We start from the raw sequence: 23,407 nt of genomic DNA on the forward strand, positions 1-23,407 counted from the left end.
GCGTCACATTTGACCTCTGACCCTACTTTTGAATTTCACATCTGCCTTCTTTTCCAAGTTGAACTCAAAATGCGTTAGATCTTTAAAGAAAGTGTCATCGAGCTAAATAGAACGAGCTGCCTATGGGGAAGTATAGTGCAGTACAATATTATACAATAAGCTCAAGTTATTTATGCATTCATGGAAATTAATACCCCTTATCCATTAACTACTCCTACATGATGTTTGTGTAATCAAAGTAAACATCTGTCATGTTTCCCTTGTCTGATTTTTACTGCACTACAAACTTATTGAAGTACGTTTCAAAAGAACTAAGAACATAAAATGAATATACGCAAAATAAATTACTATTTACTTAAAAATGAATATTGCCCAGAGAGTGAGCTGCCTTAGCTGAAAGTCTGTTTGTTTGTTTACTTAATGCAATGACTGGATGAACTACAGAGTCTGACTCTGGGGGGAAAAAAGTTTTGTTTTTTTAAACTTGTTTTGGGACAAATATAGTAAACTTTTAAAATTTTTAAGCAATTTTGATCCAATTTAACCTGCTGATTTTAAACATTTGATTATGTCCTGCTGATCATGTAATTAAAATCACGTCCTTTCTCTTTTAGACTTAAAATATAAATAACTAAACAAGGCCACAGTAACACAGACCCAGACACCAGTTAGTACAGAAAAATGTGTATTCCCCAAACAGTTACTGGGGGTTGGAGGGTGCTGCAAGAAAACAAAAACAAAAAAATCTCCCTGTGATTGTTTTGATCGTCCATAGTTTGCTTGGAAGACGCCAACTTGTCTGCAAACACTCCCCAACTCTTTTTGAAAAAGTGCAACGCAAACCAGAAACACACAAAGTTCAAAGTGAAAGACGGGGCTCACTCCTGCGATCGTCACATTTCAAAAGAGGCAAATTTTACTTTCACTGTGTCTGCTTCGCGTCATACTTTTCACTGTTTTCACAGTTTTAATACCCTTTGATGAGGGTTTGTGCAAACAACAGGTGACCGCAGCAATCACAAGGAGGTTTTTCGCTGCAGCAGCGTAACCTCTTTGCAACGGCGAGCAACCACTCGCCAACCAGTTGGGGAACACACATTTAGTATAAGCTATCTGTGCTTGCCAGAGGTTGCTGACCGGCCTCAAAGACTGTGTTACTGTACCTGCCTGCAGTGAAGATGGACATCTTTAAAAACAGACATGAAACTAAACCCTCCTCTGTCCACATGTCACAAAGTTAGTGACAGCCACAACACTTACTCTCTAATTAACTGCTATACTGCACTCAACAGACACGATGATGATGACTGTCTGTGCATATGAGAGGGTGGACGAATTAGCACCAGTTTCCTCATCCACATGCTGACCGGTGAGTAATCCATCGTGCAGGTGCTACATTTTGTGCAAACAGGCCTCCTCCATTCACGGGCACCACTGAAACAAAAACAACTGGCTCCAATGAACCTAACGCTGGGGGTAAACATCGAGTCGCGATTTGATTTTCAACACCCCTCGCCGATTGAGAGACGTGCAGTAAAAGTTTGCGACTACAAAGTGCAGAGATGAAAATAGAACACGTCTCCGCCGCAATCTCGAATACTGGGTCAAAGAGAGCTGTAAAACACACATGTCATCACGCATACAAAGGTAAATTACAGCGCGTCAGTGAGTCATTCATAAATCAGCCCATGTGTTCAGAGAAGGCAGAGCTGCAGGTTTTTTCTATTCCCACACAAGGAGGCGAGATAGACTGGAACAGCTGTTGATCAGCAGCAACGCAGCTTTACTTTGTGTGATGACGCTACTGTTGGTCCACTTATGGTCTGTATTAATGTGACAACAATACATTAGTTTAAGATTTAATAAGTGCGAAACACAAAGTGTTACTTGTTTTGTAGGTCTTACGAGAAAAGTCAATCTATCAATGCATTTAAAAACGTTAAAGGAGTTACATTTCGATGATTCCCACCCCAAATATCACCTGGAGGACTCAGCCTCAAGGTGAGCGGTTATTTGTCGCTACTACTTGCAATTATTTGATCATCAAATTCAAGAAAATTCAGTTAAATCAGCAGGAAACCACTTTTTTTTTTCTTGGTTGCAAGGTGGTTGCTGTCCTATATGCTGAGATATTTAGGTTAGGTCAGACTCAAAGTGGTGAACAGACCAACTGTCATACACACCTGCACTGCGCTCTTTAAGGCCATTCTCCTAGCATGAATGAAACAGTCAACAATTGATGGGCTCATGTGAACCAATCATTAGTTTTCTTTTCTAAGAATTAACGGGTGTAAATGGCTTTTCACAGCAAAGCTTTAAACCTTTAGCGGCAGCAGGAGAGTACCGCTACTAACAGGTGTATAAAAGCCGGCTGCCCCTGCTCTCCATTTCCAGTGAGAGGAAACCCGAGCTGAAGTCATTCCTCAGAGGACAGCTGTCAAACCAGCCTGCATGTCTAATTAAAAGTGTCAGTTAATAGGAGGACCCCCGAGGACGGGCAGCAATCCACAGCTTGACGTGGACTTAGATGGGGAAGTGATCTGTGCTAAAGGTTAATCTTCTAAGTTGAACTAATGCGGTCAAAGAGGGCTGTTCAAAACCGACCTGTTGTGTCTGCATCCTGCCCAAAGCGAGCCTGAGGCTATTCACATAATATGCTTTTGCTGAGAATGTGTGTTTTTAAACAAGTTCACAGTTAGCTCCCTGCAGATGTGCCTTTTAGCACAGCTGCAGAAATAATCTCTGTATATACCAACATCACATGACCACTAAGGCACGCATGTTTTGGGAAACAGAGGCTTAAATACTACAAGGGGAGAAAAGTAAAAACAAAGTTTTCTTTGCTTCGATGACAGTGAGGTAAAACCGTTAAAAGAATTTACACCTACGGGCAATTTAGAATCACTAATTAACCTTAAAATAAGGCCGCTAACTGTTTTTGGACTGTGGTAGGAAGTCGGGGTACCCGGAGAGAACCCACACAGACACTGGGGAAAAATGCAGACCACAGCGAGATGGTGGATTTGAACCCACGCAATGTGTGATGTACTGGAGTTATCGAACTAAAGGTTTGGTGAGTGTTTCCAAAAGTCTCTTCTTAGCAGTCCTGAAACGGCTCTATGTATAACTGTGATAAACGTTTTAAACGACAATCCCTTTTGACGAATGATATGCTGTCATGAAAACTCAAGAGAAAACTACTTTCAGCCAAAACATGAGGATATGCTCCTGCTAATGACTTCACACTCACTTTCTTTGGATCTCTAGCAACACTCCCTCAAAGCGCGAAGAGGACTTGATGAACGGTTGGTGAGAAAAGCAAAGGCGACACAGGCATTTGGGCTTCCCAACTTCAGATACGCGGTTACGATACGAGCTTACATTTACAGAGATTCCTTCCTTTTTTAACATATCCCACATCTTTCAAGTAATAACTCAAGTTCCTCTTATTAGCCACTAATAATTACATTAACTTGATATCCACCTTCTTAGCTACAAGCTACGTTAATGTGTAAATTAACTGTAATTTGTGTTGCGTGGGAATGACACTCATATTTTGTTTCTCATAACCTTTTTATGAATATGCTGAGGGATGTTAAACTCATTTTACATCGTGGGCCACATAAGCCTAAGTAAGTTTAACCACACATTAAACCCTTCAGTTATTAAGTGCAGATTCAACAGCATGTCTCATTTTTTCTACACGTTGATGCTGCTGTAAGTGGAAGAAATCTATCAGTGCAGCTTTTGGTGGATTAATTTCTAAGTAATAAATGTGTAATATAACAGAAAAGGTAGAAAAAGTGCCCAGACTGAAAAAAATTAGGAACTTTATTGTAATTTAATTGTTTACTTTGGTCTAGTATTTACCTGCAGGAAAAGATTTAAATACTGAATGTACAGTTAAAAGTCCAAAATCGATGACTTTCTTCACATTTTCCACCCAGTGGGCCAGATAAGAATCTCTGCCAGGCCGATTCAGGCCACCGGGCCATATGTTTGACACCCCTGACCTAAACCTAATCAGTGACAAAAACGAACCCTATCTGCACTGATGATGGCAGTGATCGCAGCCTTCTGATGCTACGATCTCGTCCAGGTTGCCCCTGTCGTGGTATTCTTACAGATATGTCTGACAGAAGAGCGGACATTTGGGATTAGTTGGATGGAGGCATCGTCACTTCTTCCCCAAAACTGTGATTTGAGACACCGGACAATAATCAAACAGGTCTGCCCAAATCCCACATGTTGGTAACCCTACATATATTTGTACAACTAGTTTTCTTGGTGCGTTATTAAATCCCCCTCAGTGTTGAAACCTGACTATCCTGAACAAACATCTGAAATGTCTTTTTCTCAATCATTTGTGTACATTTTACGATTTATGATGAACATACTGTACAGCAAACACGGGTTAACTAATGTTGAAGTATACTTACCGTCAGGGAAGTGGATCACAAAACTGACACCATGTAAAATTGTGACTCTCATTTAAGCAATCGTTGACTAACCAAGTAAAAACAACCGACAGCCAAGACAAGATCTGGGTGGGGAATCAGGTTGCTTAACATTTCTCTGGGAAAACCCTAAATATCGTCACATAATTATGCCACAGATGTAATAATCAGGTGTCTCACACCTGACATCTTTGACTTCTCACTGTAGAAAAAGTAAAGGCGTAATAAAAACCATTGCTGTGCTCTATCCAAGTGCGCTTCCCGCTGTGTCACAGTGAAAGGCCTCTGGCTCACCCATAGCTCCACATATCTGCCCAGGCCTCTAGCTCAAAGCTGACACATGCATGTGAGTTTCAAACAGGGGGAACAAAAGAAGCAGCATCAGCACACACTCATACATGAATTAACACCAGTCTGCAGATGGAGGCAGATCCTGGAAATAGAAGATGGAGCAATTACTGGAATGAGCACCGAGTCTACCGGGTGCACTACGGAGCAGAGCTGGAGTGGGTTTGAGGGCCCGGCCTGCTCCATTATCAAACAGAGATCAGACCAGTGTGAATGGGGTGGATGAGCCTCCTACTGTACAGATATCACAACTTAGTTTTATATTAGATTCAATTTTGCACCTGGGACCATTAAAACTATGTTAAATGAACCCATTAATGTTCATACAGCTGTCACTGGATCAGCTTAAGACAAGTTCTGCAGGTTTATGAGAACGCTTTTGTTATTATAATGATTATTCACTGACTTTTATGCAGGGCAACATTAAAAGGAAGGCCAAGTCTTTGTCTTTTTGTCCCTTTCACCTCATTGATAAAACACACTGCTTTAGAGCAATCGGCGTGCAATTGCCAAAATTTTGCGCAACACGTTTCCTCACAAAAAGATCAGTAAAACAAACGTGTGACAAATCTGAGATAAACTGGAATTAAATGTGCTGCGTGAGCTCGAAGGTTCCCATTCAGGGAATCTCGAGATGGCTCAATCAGACGATACGTGGCAGCAGCCAGAAATGTAAATCATGAGCTCATAAATCATTTTGCTGCTGATGTGCAGATTTTATAGGCGTGTTAATAAAGAGCGGCGGGATTGCAGCTCAGCACTACTGTGCAACAATTGTCCACCCATTTTAACTCAACTGTTCCTGCAAAGACAGTAATAAGCAAAGCCACCGGCTTCAGTTTGATTGATTTCTCGTGCCATATTGTGGCGCTGCTTCAAGGAACAATTCTGGTTTCCTTTCACACCAACACTGAAATGGAAATATTTAAAAAAAAACTGCCTGGAAAGACTTTCAGCAACGAACCACATTCGAAAACGTCACGGCTGTTTTGATTCTGCTCACACAACTTTGTGCTTTCCAAACACAACAGCAGCGATGAGTCCGAGAGGAATATCACAACTCTGTGTTGGCTCAAGAAGGACAAACTGACTTTAAGCAACTGCTTGTTGCTCAAGCACCCCCTTTGAGATAATGCTAAAAGGGTGAACTAGACACGCAAAAAAAGATTAATTAATAAAAAATTAAAATTCCTAGATTAAGCCCTGGCTTACCGACTTCAAATAAAAGCCTATCATAAGCATTAGTGCTGATTTTCACACAGATGAAAAATCTATTTGCATACAAAAGTGGAGAAACAAGCAAAAGACCCTGGGCTTTATTTACAGTGTTTACCTAATTTAACTGCCTTTGTTTCCTTTCAGTGCAGTGTGAGTCTCCACTGCATTATGCAAACATATATTCACTCACAGGCCACTTTATTAGGGACATTATTCAACTGAATGTCAACACAAATATCTAATCAGCTAAACACACAGCAGTAAATAGTTCATTTAGGTATGTAGACATGGTCAAAACAACCTGCTGAAGTTCAAACTGAGGTCTGGGTTTTCAAAAGCTGCTGATTTGCTGGGATTTTCCCCCACACAACCATCTCCAGGGTTTACAGAGAATGGTCTGAAAGAGAGAAAATATCCAGGACGCGGCAGTTCTCTTTGTGAAATAGCCTCGTTGATGTCAGAGGTCAGAGGGGAATGGCCAGAACATCTATGAATGACAACATGTAAAACCTTACAGCAAACTGAGGCTACAATTCACACAGGCTCACCAAAACAGGAGAGTAGAAAACTACAGAAGTAGAGAATTTAAACAACTGTTGCCTGTTCTGATGAGTCTCGATTTCTCATTCAGAATCTGCTGTAAGCATCATTAAAGCATCGATCCATCCTGCCTTGGTAAAGCGTTGTTTCTGACCATGTCCATCTCTTTATGACCACAGTTTCCAGGAGGATAACACGCCGTATCACAAAGCTCCACATCACAGTGAGTTTACTGCATTCAAACAGCCTCCACAGCCACCAGTCTCAATTTAATAGAAGTGGTGCAAGTGGAGACTCGTGTCACGGATGTGCCGCCAACAAATCTACAGCAACTGTGTGATGCTGTCAGGCCGACATGAACCAAAATCTCTGAATCCATATTGAATCTGTGCTATGAAGAATTACAGCAGCTCTGAAAGGAAATGAAAGGAAAAGGGAAGTGCAACCAGGTGCTAGCAAAATGTAACTAATAAAGCAGCCAGTAGGTGCATGGCTTATAGTTTCTCTCTGCTGTTACTTTGTGTGTGTGTGTGTGTGTGTGTGTGTGTGTGTGTGTGTGTGTGTGTGTGTGTGTGTGTGTGTGTGTGTGCGTGTGCGATAGAGAGAAGGGGAGGAAAGCAAAGACCTCAGCAGCAGAGGAGTAACAGGGAGTAGAGCAAATAGCATCACTGGAGGTGATGACATCTCTTTTTTCCCACAGCAACAAGTGTTAATTTGTCTGAACCAGAAGATGCGCAGACACCAGTGAGTCCAAGTCCTGTCGTCCTGTATTTACTGGGTGATTCAGGTGTAACTCAGCAGCAGAGCTAGTGCTCTAGCAACCAGCAGATCCTGTCCCAGACTTACAGACATTTGGGGTTGATCCAATTTTCTTCTGTTCAGAATAGCACAAAGAAACTAAACAAAGGCTGGAGTGGGGGTGGAGACTCTGAGTTTTATGCAGTCTGGTATTTTTCCACTTTTCTGAGATAAAACAGAATAAATAAATAGAAATTGATAGTGTAATCTACAATTAAAACAAATCAATTGATAAGATATAACAAATTACATTATTAGCATGCATAGCTACATAAGAAAAGTATTCTCATGTGGGTTTCTACTACCAGCCATGAGTGACTGATGCTCTCAGTGTGGGGCAAATGAAAAAGTGACAGTGGAGGTGGCTCAGAAAAACACACAGATGGGTAATCAATGGGTGGAAAATCACTAGGGTGGGGTGGGGTAGGGTTTATGTACGTGTGTGTGTGTTCTAGCATGAAAAACACTTGATGGTAGTGAGAATGCAGCGAGGTCAGGTGGTTTGTGCATGCCGAGGACCCTGTGTGCGCACCAGAGATAACCTTCAACTTAAATTCTGAGTCTTATCTGGAGCCGTTAGCGAAGGCGACACCCGCAGATTCACAATGCTGAACCATTTCTTCTCTCTGATAATGACTGAGCATCTTGGCGGTTGTTTGGCTTACACGGCGTGCGTGCAGACACGTTTCCGATGCGGAGAGCTGGGAATGTCACACATACTGGAACAAACATGGAGGCCACATGAGGGAGAGGGAGCTTCGAGTGAGGCCAACGGTTTATTTACTTTTGCTAATGAAGCTGAAGTGCTGATGCTCACAAGGACAAGAACACTGCAGCTAAGAGCTGTCATCATCTTTTAAGCCATCTTGGGACAAATGTCTTAAATGGTTTTGGTTTATTGGTATTTTTTCAGCACAAAGCCTCAAACAGCAAACACAGAAATATATAAATCTAAGAAAAACATTCAAATCTGCTTGTTTAACACTGAGAATCAGAGCCTGTTTGATCAAATGAATGAAAATTCACCATGTTCAAAGTTGCAGCTGATTATTTGCTATAAGCTTGAACTTGTCCAACTTGCAGTAAATTAACAGAGGAGTGACCGAAAGTTTTCCTGCAAAAAAAACAACAACTCATGGATTTGTGAATCTGCTCTCGATGCTGTTACAGTTATGCACCTCCCTCCTTCACCCATATCACATTTTTAAACAGAAGCAGTTATATGGTGAACACATGATGACCCTAATGTCATTAAAGAACACTTAGAGGAGTCACTCATACAGGCCTCGAGGCTGGTCGCCAGTCTGATCAGTTGCAAAGGTTGCAGCACCAAAAACCTCCTTGTGATTGCTTTGGTCGCTCAGTCTGCATGGACTCGTCTGCAAACACTTGCCAACTACTTACTTAAGCAGTAATGAACCTGCAAAAAAAAGTGCTGCAAAGTGGAAATTTACACTGGTCACTGTTAAAGTAAAAGTTTTTATTTTTACCACAGTGGCAAAAATGCTTCAAAAGCTACAACTTTTACTTCTGCTAGCAACCAAAGCAACTGCAAGTACGTTTTCAGTGCAGGACTCTGTGTTTGCAACGCAGCAGCAACCTCCAGCAATCAGGAAAATACACGTTTCTCCCGCCCGGGCGGTTTCTAGGCCTGTGTCACTGGGTTCATACATCAAGGTGTCAAACTCATTTTACACTGTGGCCACAGATCCAGCCCAGTCTGATCTCAAGAGGACCAGACCAATCAAAATGATTGCCTAATAACACATAATACAAAAACAAAAATGACCTGCAAATTGTTTCTCTTCCTTTTAGTGTAAATGAGCTATAAACCATCCAGTTATAAAATGTGTAGTTAATGATGAGCACCCTGAGATATTTTAAGAAAAGGAAGTGCACTTTCAACAACGCCTCTGAGCTGTTGTAGTAAATATAAAACACCCGTCAACACGCCTCTTTAGGATTACACTTTAAGAAATGAATGCATAATTATAAAAATAACACAGGCAGCTTATTATCCAGAGTTTTACCTGCAATTAAAAGACATTTACTGTGAAATCACAGAAAATGTGCCATCAACTGTCAAAACAGGAACCTTCCTGTTATCTAATGACATACTAACCTTAAAAGTTTCTGTCATTTAATGGTTTATATATTACTTAGTAAACTTTAGTGTAGTACTGCAGGCCACGCGTCTGAAAATGCAGTTAAAAGTCTGAAGTTTTTGCCCTCCTTCTTTGCAATTCTCACATTTTCCGACTGGACTCTTTGCCGGGCTGTTTCCAGCCCCCAGGTGCTAAATTTGACACCCCTGTTAAATCTATATTAAAAATGTAATAATTCATAGATTGGTTAAGAGACTGCAAATTACTCTACAGCCACTTTTATAATCCATTCGTGTTTTCTGCACACAACTTTCTTAGTTGCAGCATTTTGTTTTGGAGTAAACTGAATCAGCATTTTACCAGCAAAGGGCCAAAAAAGGGCAGGAAAAAAAGTCTGCATACTCAAATCTATCAGATTGTTCCTTTAATTCAGCTCTCGCACCACTGCACAGAAACAGAGCCTGAATTAAAGGACCAGTCTCACCAATTATGTGGACACTGTTGCAGATACTTTTGGACATATCACAGAACAAATACCAGAAAACAATACTAAGTATTAAAAAAAGATTGTGGAGGCTACAACTGCCCATTGAATTCTTTATAAACTTTGTAAGAATTTTTCTTTAGTCCTAACATTTAGAGATGACTAAAGCTCAGAGCTCAAAAACAGAAATACATTCAATTTAAAAGAAAAGGAACAGATTCTCACAAACAAGAGGCCAGAAAATTATTGACATTTAAGCATGCAACTAATTTGTCCAGTAATTCTCTTTGGGCTGATTAATCAATGGGTCTAACTGAACAAGCAGTTCCAGTTTGTCCTCTTCGTAAAACATCTGCAAATACCTGGATGTCAACGATATTTTTAAGTGTGCAATAATAAAACCAGATGTGGATTTGAATGTTTGTGCAGATCCTGCACAGGAGCAGAAATCTGGCTACAGTTTTTCTGTGAAACTCCTCCTGCCACCCAGACTCGCTCAAATGGACTCTGTGGACTATAATCTGATCAACAAATATGTCACTGTGTGAGATTTATGCTGCTGGGATGGTGCCAAACAGCATTGGGCAATACCACCTCGGCCTGGCTCACACATTGCATAACACGGTGGGTCCAGCGTGGCCAGAGAGGACAGCTCAATTGATTTACCGCCCGATCGGGGAGCAGATCCTTTGCTCTGCTCAGAAACGCGCTCACTCACACGTATCCTTCATGCACACCGACCAACCTGCTCTTTCCGTTTCTGCCAGCGGCCGCAGGGGCTCTCCTCCAGGATCTCGCTCTCATCCTCGCTCTCCTCCTCCTTTCCCTCCGATCCTGACTTCCTCTCCGGGACGGACATCGTCATTTTAGCGCCGTATATTTCCAGATTTCCACTCCAACACTTCTCCGCGTTCCCTCGCTCCTTCACTATCGCCTCTGTGTGTTTTTGTTGTTGTTGTGGGGTAGAGGAGGCGAGCCGCTTGTGTGCGCAGTAAGAACCCCCTCCCACAGCCAGCCAACGTCTCTCTCTCTCTCTCTCCCAACCCTCTTGGCGCTCAAAACATCTTGCAGAAACAAACTGGTTTATCTTAAAGGAAAAGCCCGGCAATCCTCAGACAGTTAAAAGGAATCCCACACCCTCCTTAGATAAAAAACACAAGTGCATGCATTGCGCGTCTGGCCGGACTAAACGGGGTGGAAAATATATCCCCAGACTTCATGCGCCCTGTAGGCTGCATGTAAAAGAGGTTGCGAAATGCTCTCCTGCCAATCTGTCCATTTACAATCAAGCGAAGCTCGATCGGCGAAGCCAAAGAATTCCCTCTGAGCCCAGTGCACTCATTTCCCAACGCAGACGTCGTCTGCTTTATGGAGGAGACTCAGTTTTGTCGACCATCTCCCACACGCGTCATTGTCGGCGTTGCAGGATCTGAAGCTGTGGGCTCCTGCCAGGCACGGTGCGCAGACGGATGGAGCTAAATACCGTAAAGTGGCCGCTATGCGCGCACTATATATTCATGTATGCATGGAAACCGGGAGCCGGGTGGAAAGCAAACTTCTAGAATCGATATACACGAAAGTAACTCGAGTCTATAATATTTCAGCCAGTTTGGAGACTGTCGCACTGAGAGGCCCGAGTAAGGTGCATGTGACAGAAGGTGCGCTATTATCGCGTTTCAGCTCCATATTTTAACCCTGGAGTCTTTCTTTTAATGGGTTTCCCCTGACAAAGGAGGCTTAAACAGCAGGTGGGCGGGGTTGTGTGCCTGAGCTGACTATGACATCAGACAGACACAAGAGTAGAAAAAACTAAAAGAAAATGAGTGTTTAGAGCAGTATGAAGCCTAAGCTTTTAGCACAGAGCTTTGATACATACGCTGCCTTCATTATTTGAAACTTCTGCAAGATTTAAAATGAGCTTCCAACACAGCAGCTTTTTGTACAGGATATAAATAGAGCAAAGCCGGAGAGGGCCCTTTCAGCATCACTTAATGGTAATGTTGCATTAGGTCATATTTTGGCATGTTTGAAACATGGCATTAGGGTGGCACAGTGGAGCAGTGGCTAGCACCGTTGGGTACAAGCAAGAGGATCATAGGTTCAAACTGGCGACAGCCTTTGACAGCTGGGACTGGAGAAACAGTTAACAAAATTATTGGATGGAAGCAACAGTAGCTTCTGACATTGTGAGAATACTGCTGATTACCCAACACTGAATGTGTCCAGGGCTGGCAAAAAAAAAAAAAAACTGAAATGTGAGATTCACAGGTAAAAGGAACCAAAAGACAAACCTTTCATTATAAGCCTGGTTTGAAAAATCCCCCCCAAAAAATCCAAGAGTCGAAAAACAAAAGACAACAGAATAAAAAATAAAACAAACACACAGTCTGACCAAGATCTCAAGAGAGAACGAACATTAAAACAGGAAGTAACTGACTAAACACTGAGACAAAATGTTAATACTCAACTTAGAGATACACAAGGTGGGCTGCAATCAAATAAAACACACACACACACACACAAAATAAAATTAAAAAAATTAAAAATCAATCAACTCTAAAGCTGGTAAACTGATAATTATAATCCTTAAACAGCACTCAAACTTCCAGAAAGGCAATGAAACTGGAAAATCCCCAAAATATCCCCAAAACCCCACAGACATGAAACTATGGCAACAAAGCAACCACAATAATTTCACACAAAGATGTAAGTACAAAGTATTTGACTAATGTAAGTCAGGGCAGAGTTATTATTCTACATCATGTAATGTTTTTATAACTTAATGCAACACATTCACAATGTTGTTTTGTAGCTGTGACTGGGGCCAGTCGTACATTTATAAGTGCTTAATTTGAAATGATTGAAACATCATGAAATCGACCCCCAGCTGTATTTTATAGCAGGGGAATCTGTTGTTCACAATAAAACAGGCATAATTAAGTCTGAAAATTAAATGCCATTGCATTTAAATCAACATCATCAAATTCTTTGTAAACATTTATATGCTGAAGTTATTGATGGCAGTGACACTCATGTAGAGCTCCCCCAAAATGATCTCAGAGATACAGAAAGAAATGATTTTGTCTGCTGGTGATTGTTTTGCTTCACTTTTGTTGTCACCCTACATTTTTGTAGCTGTTTTCCAAGTAACAGATGTTCTGCTCAGTGGGTCTGTCCAATGACCCATCCACGCAGCTTCCTTCTGATTGGTCGAAAGCCCAGCAGGGTCAGCGAGACTCACTGTGGAAATATTTGAAACATGTTTTTATCCTGTGGCTTCAGTTCAATCCAACAAACACGTTGTTTGTGTGATATGTTGCTTTGTTTTGCCAAGTCCCATTGCGGTTTGAGTTTATATCTCTTCTTCATGCAGGTTTTGTTTTTGTTTTTTTAACAGCATAAACCTAAACCAGCAACCAAAACTAAATTTGGACTCAGCTTCAGACAAATGAAACAAAACCAGAAACCACAGCAGCTCCCGCAGCTTGTTGTGCTTTTATTTCCCAATTTTAAAAAAAGACAATGAAGCTTTTGATCTATAAGAAGGAAAGTTTCTGTTTAAAGAATCGGCAAAGTTACAGGCTTTGAACATTTTTCTATTAAATTACAGCCTGAGGCTGAGGTGCTGTTTTCTTCTTATTTGTAATCAAGCAAGGCCTGAATGTTGGGAGTGGACTGTAGTTTTATATGACAGAAATTAGAAAGCAGAAGGTGCTCTTGGCTAAGCTACAATTAAACCCTCCCACTGGGAGGACGGTGCAGTACAGCAGAGACCACAGAGGGACAGAACCAGCAGGATGATGCATGCAAGACTACAAGACTATTTAGAAACAATGATAATAAATATCAGACTTTCACATAGAAGAGAAATATGTGAACAATGCATCTGAGGAAAATTACAGGAAACTGGAGAAGAAAATCATTATTTACAGTAATGGGATGATTTTTTTTAAATAAACACAAGTGCTCAAGATCCTGCTCAAGATGATCAAAATCCTTAGCAGTGCATCACAGCTTTAACCCCTATAGGGCCCCCATAACATTCTGATCCTGGGTAATCTTTGGTCATGCATATCCAGTGAGGAGGCTTGTTCCAGCTATAGGGGGTCAAAGCTGGTCTCAAGAATTGATTGTTCAGAGAAAGATTTGTTAAATGAAATTGCATCATATTGATGTGCACGCATAGAAACTGTAGAAGATGATGGTTATTTGATTATTTCCACCTTATTTTTTTTTAGGATCAAAGAACAGAAAGAAAAGGAAAAGTAGGAGATTTTGAATTTATGGGTAGTTTTTTTCTGCACTGTTGGCATAAACCTATGAACTCTGGCATGTCCCACTTCAGAAGCCAACACAAAGTTTATGCGTCGCATCCCACACAAGTAGATAAGGTCAACATTAAAAGATCTATAAAACATTCTTTCTTTATTGATCCTTAAAAATATATTTAGCCCACTGATCAACCAATCCCCACCTGCAGGAGCTAAACCATAACAATATCGTGGCTTTCCCTGTTAAAGACGTTGTCTGGATGGAAGCATATGGACTATATATAAACTGAGCCAGATGGTCTGTTTCCTCTCTAGTCCAGAAAAGCATGTGCGCACGTCTTCCAAAACTGATTTCAAATTGTGAACGATCCGACCTCTGAACTCTTTTACACTTTCTCTCAATCCATTACAAACTAACTTTGGCCCAGAGAAGACGGCAGTGTCATGCTTTCTGGGTTTTTCCCAGTAGTCCCAGCTTCTGTGGTCTTGAATCATTTTTGCTTAAGTTCTTTTTCCTCATTGCTTTTTTCCAGTGTTTCCTAGTTTAGTTATTCATGATTCTAGTTCTTAATCTCTTGACTTAATTAGTTCCCTCTTGTGTCCTGTTCATTGTAGTCCAGTGTCTGTGTGGGTCCTTCCTAGCGTCCCTGTTGTAGTCTGTCATGGCTCCATGTTTGTTTACCTTTTGTCTGTGTCAAGTTCATGAGTCTTAGTGTCCGTCTGTGTTTATGCTTCCTGTTTTATTCTGATGGTCTCTCGCCTCGTGCGTTATGTTCTGTTTGTGTATCTTGCCTCATTAGTTACTCAGTTCTGCTGTGTGTCTCCACTTCTCCTGATCACCTCCTTATTGTCTTATTGTCTTATTGTCAGCGTCTCCCCTTGTTCACTGTCAGAACATCAGACATCTTCAGTATTCCTGTTTCATAGTGTAGGTTTCTGTTAATCAAAGATTTTCACTTCCCGTTTGTATTTTACTCTTCAGCCTAAATAAACTGCTCACCCTCCTGATATTCTGAGTTTGGGTCTTCCTCTTCACAATGTGTTTTTCAAACACAGTATTTCTGGAGCATGTTCACGCGTGGTTTCTACTTTATATGAAAGAGCTTTAACTTACATTGAACTGGATGCTCAAACAGTGATTTCTTTAAGTGTTCCTGAGCCCATGCATTGATTTCCACGACAGATTCATACTTGTTTTTAATGTTTTGCCACTCGAGGGCCTGAAGATCTCAGGCATGCATTACTGATTTTTCAACTTGTGCCTTTGCGCACAGATTTCTCCAGATTCTCAGAATCTTTTGATAATATACACTGTAGATGATGAGATATTCAAAGGTTTCACAATCTTATGCTGAGGAAAATATTTCTGAAATTGTTCTACTATTTATAAAGATGTAGTGTTTTCAGATTAATGAATCTTTGCCTCTCTAAGACGACCCTTTTAAACCATCATGTTACTAATCTGTTTCCAATTAACAGCTGCTTATTTTTCATTCATTTTTTCATTGCCCTGTTTCAAATTTTGAAATGTTTTGCTTTCATCAAATTCAAAATGAACTTTTTTTCTCTGATGAAACAATAAAATGCCTCAGTTTAGACATTTGATATGTTTTGTATATTCTATTGTAAATGCAGGTTTATGACATTTGCAAATCATTGCATTCTGTTTTTATTACGCAGCATCCAAACTTTTTTGCAATTAGGGCTGCATTTCTACACTTGTATGCAACGCCAGTTCTTTTAAGCTATGAATTAATTAATTTTAAGTGGCATCCATGTCCTTTTAACACCATTGACAGTATGAAAACTCACACAATAGGAAATGCCAAACACACAGCAGGACCAATTGAAGCTGACAGCACTCCTCTTTCAAATTAAAATCATCACATCCCTCAAAACCAAACCTGTAACAGTGCTGCTGTGCAGTTTTTCTTCCTTTGAGCCAAATCCAGAAAGAATACGGTACTCAGTCTGTGTTTCTATGTATGGAGCTGAGCTGCTTATTACCCCATGGGAAAATTTTTTAGTATAAACCTAGTTTGCCATCTAGTGGTCCTGATTTGAATCACGTCTGTTGCAAAATCTGAGATGCTGTCTGTGCAGGAGTGAAATTTGCACAGTTAAGTCTGCATCACTTCTTAGCGTTTGCATTTAATGAGCAAAATAAACATCAAATGTTTACTTCATTGCCTGCATACTCATGTTTTTGGACGGGATCGGTCCTGTAGATTCGCATCACCACTTACCAGTTCGTGTGTAATCACAGATTTGTGGAGTATAATCACCCTCTTTCTCTATTTTTAGCTGCCGAGCCTGTGAGTGAGCCCCCGTTCTGCCAGTCCCTCTCACTCTTAATGAGATTTACTCTTGGCACACAGAGCAGCGTAGAGCAGACAATGGAGATGTCTAGACCAACCACATCTAGGACACAAAATGGTCTTTCATAAATGGCAGCAGTAGCAAGGGCAGGAGCAGCGCCAGCATGAATGTGGCAATATTTAAACGGCTCGCCTTGTTTACCAAGTGTGAAAATCTGTTCTAAATATATCCTCGCTGCAAAGGGCCTTCATGTGCACGCTTCATTCTTAAGTTTCTCAGGGTTTTTTTTCCTTCTCTGTTCCCCTGTATATTCAGGATGAAAGTGAGTTTATTCCTTGTCCCCCTGTCCCACATCTTGAGGCCTACTTTTTGGCTGGTTCTGCACTTTTCTAAAGTCTGGAAAGGCTTTTTATTATAGCTATGAGAAGGTAATCACTGTTTAATGCTTTACTCATCAGGGAAAGTTACCCAAAAAAAGCTACAAGGTTGCATTTTGTTGAAAATAAAATATGATGAGAGCAGCATGGTGGCGCAGGAGTTAGTGCTATCACCTGACAGCAATAAGGTCCTTTTTATGTGGAGTTTGCATGTTCTCTTAACATCTGCATGGGCTGTCAGTACAGAGACAAGCGTGGGTTTAGGTTAACTGGTGATTCTAAACTGCCTGTAGGTGTGGATGTGACCATGAACGCTTGCTTGTCTCTATGTGATAGTCCTGAGACCGACCACAGAGCTAACAAATAAAAACAGGGTGACACCTTACCCACCAACGCAAGACGAATGACTGAATTCAGTGAATGTAATTACTGTTATGGCGCAACTGACTCATGAGATAAGACTTTCATGAGAAGAAAAATGGAAGAATGGGACTGTGTTTATGTATCAATGACAGAGTGAGGACAGAAATACTGATGTCACCGAAACAAACTGTAAAGACAAAGCAATCCAGACTGTTCGAGGCTGATGTAATTTTTGTTGGTTTGGTTAGTTACCCTTCTTTCGTTTGTGCATATCTGAAATTCAAAAGTAACAAAAAAAAGGTTAAACAATAATTAAAAATGAAAGAAAAAATTGTAATTTTTCGCAAAAACTACCTAACCCTGTAACACCAAGTATATGTTTGATATTTAATGTATGCGTTTTTGAGACCTCTGCATCGTCAGTGTGATTTTTATTCCTGGAAAAACTTGATGTATAAAATAAGACACATGCAGTGCTAGTGTGAGCAATAAATTGCACAAAAAAATGACAGACGTAGCAAAAAATTTGCTCAATTTTCTGCCAGTTATTTCAGGTTCAGGCTTGGGTCAAAACTGATAAATATTTTTGCTTGTTATGAATTTGATGCTTGCAACAAATTGCTAAAATCTTGGAGCCAACAGAATGTAATGCTAACAAAACAATGGAAGATCTCAGTTAGTAGTAACTGGGGAATAAAAAGAGCATCACAGAAAGGCAGAGCCTTTCAGAAGTAAGGACAGAGAGGGGTACATCACTCTGTGAAAGGCTGTGTGGGCAAAGAGTTCAGCAATTTAAAAAGAACATTTCTGTTTCTCAAAGTAAAATGTATGAAGAGATTCATTGTCTATTGTTATAATCCGGGTGTGACTGTGGCTTTCTGAGATTTGAGGTTCTTTGTGTGGTGCCCATGGACTTGTTTATTTAACTTCATGTTTTCTTAAGTGTTTTTGTAGCCTTTAGTTTTTGTTACAATTTAGTCTGGTTGTCTTGGCGATTCTTGTCTTATCCTCTTGCGTCAGTTCCTCTTTGTTTAGTTTAGTCCTGTGTCTGCATGTCCCTGTTTAGTTATTGTTCCTCACTTCCTGTTTTATTTTGGTAGTCATTTGTCTTCTGTGTTTTGTATCCTGTCTCATTGTCTTTGTCCACTTCTCCTTAGTATCTGTGTGAGTACTGTATAAATAATTCTGTCTTCCCCTCACTCTTTGTCTCAGTGTCTGTAAACATACACTTGTGTGTTTCCTGGTTGTTCAAGATTGTTACTGGAGTCCTTGCAGTTATGGACTTTGTATTTCTGGACTTGTGGTATGCAATTGATAAGTTAAACGAGTTAATGAGGAGTTGAAGACTTCAGAAGAGGTGCAGGAGACAAAACTATTTGGTAAAACTGTGGCTTGCAAATTAAAATGGTCTAAACAGATTGATTAGAATTGTAGGTGAATGGGTGGAGGTCTGTCATTGGTGAAAAGAGGTTTAAATGTAACAGGTTTTCTGCCACAGCTTGAGTATTCAGTTCAATTTTATTTACTTTTATTTATATCTGTGCTATTTGCGTCGAGGAGTCAACAAAGTAAAAGGCTGAGTGCACACTGTCCTGCCCCGTTGGTGTTTATTATAGAAGATAATCTTTAATATAAAGTGTAGCCTTTCTTAGACACACAAACTAGAGAGAGACCAGAGAACGCGACCACAACCAGAAACCAGGGCAGGAAAAACTCCCAACAGAGCCAGGCTCAGAGAGGGGCAGCCATCTGCCATGACCGGTGATTTCTGATGTTTCTATGTGGGTGTTTTTTATGTGTAATGTCTTTGCTTGTTTTGGTAAATAGACTGTAGTCAACAGGATTTATCAAAGGGTCATTTATAAAATAAAAAAATTAAATTTCTGCCAGTATCTTCATGACTCTTTGATTTTGTACCTTCTTCACAACCGATTCAGACTTTTGTGGCCATTTAAAATATCTAAATATTGTTATATTTGCTGCAATTTCCATATTTGATATTGGTCAGATCCCTTTGAAAGAAGACATTTTTAATGTCAGTGACATTTTTAACTGTTTAAATAAAGGATACATGAAAATCACTTTGACAAAAACTGATTGCAGCTTCTACTTTGTGACAGGAATGTTGTTTGTGGCTTAAGATGACTTGATATGATTCATGAGGAATGCATCTGACAGACACTACCAGTCAAAAGTTTGGACACACCTTCTCATTTAATGTTTTTTCTTAATTTTCATCACTATTTACATTGTAAATTCTCACTGAAGGCATTAAAACTATGAATGAATGCATATGGAATGGAATAGAAAACATAAAAGTGTGACATAACTCAAACATGTTTTCCAGCCACACTTTGCTTTGATTACTGCTTTGCACACTTGGCATTCTTTTGATGAGCCTTATGAGGTCGTCACCTGAAATGGTTTTTCAACAGGAGTTCCCAGAGATGCTGAGCACTTGTTGGCCCTTTTGCCTTCACTCTGCGGTCCATCTCATCCCAAACCATCTCGACTGGGTTTAGGTCAGGTGACTGTGGAGGCCAGGCCATCTGGCGCAGCACTCCATCGTTCTCCATCTTGGTCAAATAGTCCTTAGCCTGGAGGTGTGTTTGGGGTCATTGTCCTGTTGAAAACATAAATGATGGCCCAACTGAAAACAAACCGGATGGGATGGCATGTCGCGACATGATGCTGTGGTAGCCATGCTGGTTCAATGTGCCTTCAGTTTTGAATAAATCCCCAACAGTGTCACGGCAAAGCATCATCACACCTCCTCCTCCATGCTTCACAGTGGGAACCATGCATGTAGAGAGGATGCATCCACCTTTTCTGCATCACACAAAGACATAGCGGGTGAAACCACAGATCTCAGATTTGGACTCATCTGACAAATCTCTTCTGCTTGTTGCTTTTCCTTAGTTGTGGTTTCTTAGCAGCTATTTGATCATAAAGGCCTGATTCGCACAGTCTCCTCTGAACAGTTCATGTAGAGATGTGTGTGCTACTGGAAGTCTGCGTGACATTTATCTGGGCTCTAACCTGAGGTGTGGTTAACTTGCAATTTCTGAGGCTGGTGACTCGGATGAATTTACCCTCAGCAGCAGAGGTGACTCTTGGTCTTCCTTTCCTGGGCGGTCCTCATGTAAGCCAGTTTTGTCGTAGCGCTTGATGGTTTTTACGACTGCACTTGGGATAAATTCAAAGTTTCTGCAATTTTCCGCACTGACTGACCTTCAGTTCATTTCTCTTTACTTAGCTGATTGGTTCTTGCCATAATATGGGCTGTTAGCTGCGCCTCAACCTGACTTCTGCACAACACAACTGATGGTCCCAACCCCATTAAGAAGGGAAGAAATTCTACATATAAACCCTGACAAGGCTCACCTGAGAAGTGAAAACCATTTCAGGTGACCATATAAATAAATATGAAGACCGAACTAAACCTACACTAAACATGAGGGGCACAGGAACAAAACCCAAGAACTAGAAATCACAAAACAAAGAAGAACTAGAGCTAGAAATACAGAACCATAAACCAAAAGACTAGTAATGATAAACCATGATGAAATCAAACATTAATAATAACACAAAACACTGGGTCACAGACCTAGGACCGTGACAAGAAGAAATTAAAAAGGTTACAAGTAGCTCAAAATAAACCTGCTTTGCAATCCTCTTACAGAACTAACTTAATTAAATGCATGTGGTCTGGCTAACTGTTAGGAGATCATCCTATGCTCTGTATATTCATATCAGAGCTGTGACCAAATGTATTATATTGTCTTTTACTCAATATACTACTTATCAAACATGATCTGTAACAGAAAGGAGATTTACAGTGCCAAAAGTTAAAACAAGTAATATTCAGAAAATGGTGATTTACACAGCTGAATAGTTTAACTATTTATTAAAACAGTTTTATTTCAACCAGAAAGACCTGAAATCAAAGCTGTTCGAATAATAAAGCTGGTGGGTTTATGCGTTGTGCATTGGTGAAAACCTGGGTGCAAGGGCAGAACAAAGGAATAAAGGTTTAGGATGTTTATTGCCAAAGCAACACAGGGAAGCTCTGAAGGGTGGAGTGACAAGGGGGGTAAGTGATGTCCAGATGGCTACTAAAACTCTTTTCCCCCTAACTTTGCTCCCAGACACCTTTATCTGACCTCTCTGTTGTACACAGGTGCCTTCCTTCACAGCAGTGGCTGTGGTGCAACGATCTGGTGTCTTGAATAGATCACTGGTAATGAGCCGACTGGAACCAAGTGCGTAATCAGCAGTGACTCACAGCTGTGACACCAAAGGAGCGGGAAGCCAGGTGATCTCCACCCCTGAAAGATACAAGGACACACACACACATACAGAGGGAGATGGAGAGAAATGGGTGCATCGACCAGGAGATCGTGACAGCATGTAGATGGGACGTGTAGTGATGTGTAGTACACTGGAGAGTAAGTAATGTTTGTTAGAATGATTGTTGTGTGATGTAACGCAGATTCTTCATATTTCTTTCTCTGTGAAACTCGGAGCTTTCTGTGTGAGAACAATCTGCTGGTTTGATGTTCATGTGTTGCGGTTGCTGGATTGAATGTGTGAGGACTGCATGAAGAAAAGCTAAGGCTGATGTTAATGGGGATCCAGATTAAAAGAATAAATAAATAAATAACATTCATAATAAAAAATTCCCTAAATCACTACTGAATGGCTTTGATCTCCAGGCCCTCAGGCAGCAGTGCATCAAAGCAGTGAGTCTAAATCATCTTAAGACTCCACAGCTCATCACTGCATCCACAAATGCAAATTCAATCTTGTAATATAAAGAATAAAACTTCTTTAACATGTACTGACGTGCTCTGGCAAGTCACAGTCTGGTAACAAACCTGCTGGTCCTCAAAATTTCAAAGTGCAGTTTGAACGACGCCATCTGTGATTAATGCAGATGGAGTGTTTAAAGTCCTACGAGTCTTTGGCTTAGGTCTTCTTTTGTGCTCTGGTTTTTTTATACTTTCTGATAGCAGCATGTCTTTGTTTCAGTCTGGTTTATGAAACCCTGGTTGTTCCTGCCTCCCTTTCTGTTTCCTCAGTCATGTCTTGTTTAGTTCTGTCAAGTTCACACGTCTTAGTCTTGTTTATTTAGTGTTTGTTTAGTTTTGTGTCCTCTTGTCTTGTTGGATTGTGTTCACCTCTGTCTTTTCCCCAGCTGTTTCCTCTTTCCCTAATTGCCTTGTGTGTATTTATTCCTCAGTTGCTGTCTGCTTGTTGTCTTGTCCGTCCGTGCCCAATGTTTTGTTTGAAGATTCGTAGATTTTGGATTCTTTGTTTGGCTGTTTCTTTTGAAAGTCTGGATTAATTTGTTCTCAGTTTAAGTTAATAAAGCTATTTTTCAGTTTATCCCCGTGCACACACATGTACACACATGTACACACATTGGCATTATGAAAATACTGGACGTGAACACTCTATCAAAGCTCTACCTCGTCCCTGTACCCTGCACAAATCATAACCTTGAATCGCTTTTTAAACTGACTCATACTTGGACATTGCTTCACTCCACGCACAGAGATGCAAAAACTTTTTAGTGTTGTACAGATAAAAGGATGTTTTAAATTTAATTCCCCCCTCAAATTGTGTCCTGGTTCCCTTTTAGAAAACAATTTTAGAATATTGTCAGGAAGCAGGATGTTTATTGCTTTATGCATAATTTGTGCTGTAAGAAAAAAAAACAGATCTCTGAATTCTAGTATTTTTGATTTTAAGAATAGTGGATTTATCTGATCTCTGTAACCAGTTTTATGGATTATCCTTATCGCCCTTTTTTGTAATACAAAGATTGATGATAGCAAACATTTGTAAGTATTGCCCCAAACCTCTGCACAGTAATGCAAATACGGTGAAATCGGTGAACAATAGAGAATGTGGAGTGATTTGTGGTCCAGAATGTGTTTTACTTTACTCTAAATTGAAATACTTCTTGAAATTTTGTTATGTATATGATTTATATGCGACTTACAGCTTGATTTATCATCTATTATCACACCAAGAAACTTGTGTTCAACAACTCTTTCAATTTCCAGACCATCTATGTGAATATGCACTTGTACGTTTCTCAGGGAATTCCCAAATAAGACTA

At 40.4% G+C, this 23,407-nt stretch overlaps 1 protein-coding gene across 1 annotated transcript in view; it reads right to left on the bottom strand.

Moving 5' to 3' along the window:
- nrbp2b (nuclear receptor binding protein 2b) overlaps window positions 1-11,417 on the bottom strand; it is a 42,331-nt gene extending 30,914 nt beyond the window's left edge. The window contains exon 1 of the mRNA XM_003439141.5: window positions 10,696-11,417. Coding sequence (XP_003439189.1) covers window positions 10,696-10,815 — 120 coding nt within the window. The 5' untranslated portion in view covers window positions 10,816-11,417. The remainder of the gene's footprint in view (window positions 1-10,695) is intronic.
- Between the last annotated feature and the right edge of the window lie 11,990 nt (window positions 11,418-23,407).

Source organism: Oreochromis niloticus, linkage group LG9, assembly GCF_001858045.2.
Source record: "Oreochromis niloticus isolate F11D_XX linkage group LG9, O_niloticus_UMD_NMBU, whole genome shotgun sequence".
NCBI lineage: Eukaryota > Metazoa > Chordata > Actinopteri > Cichliformes > Cichlidae > Oreochromis > Oreochromis niloticus.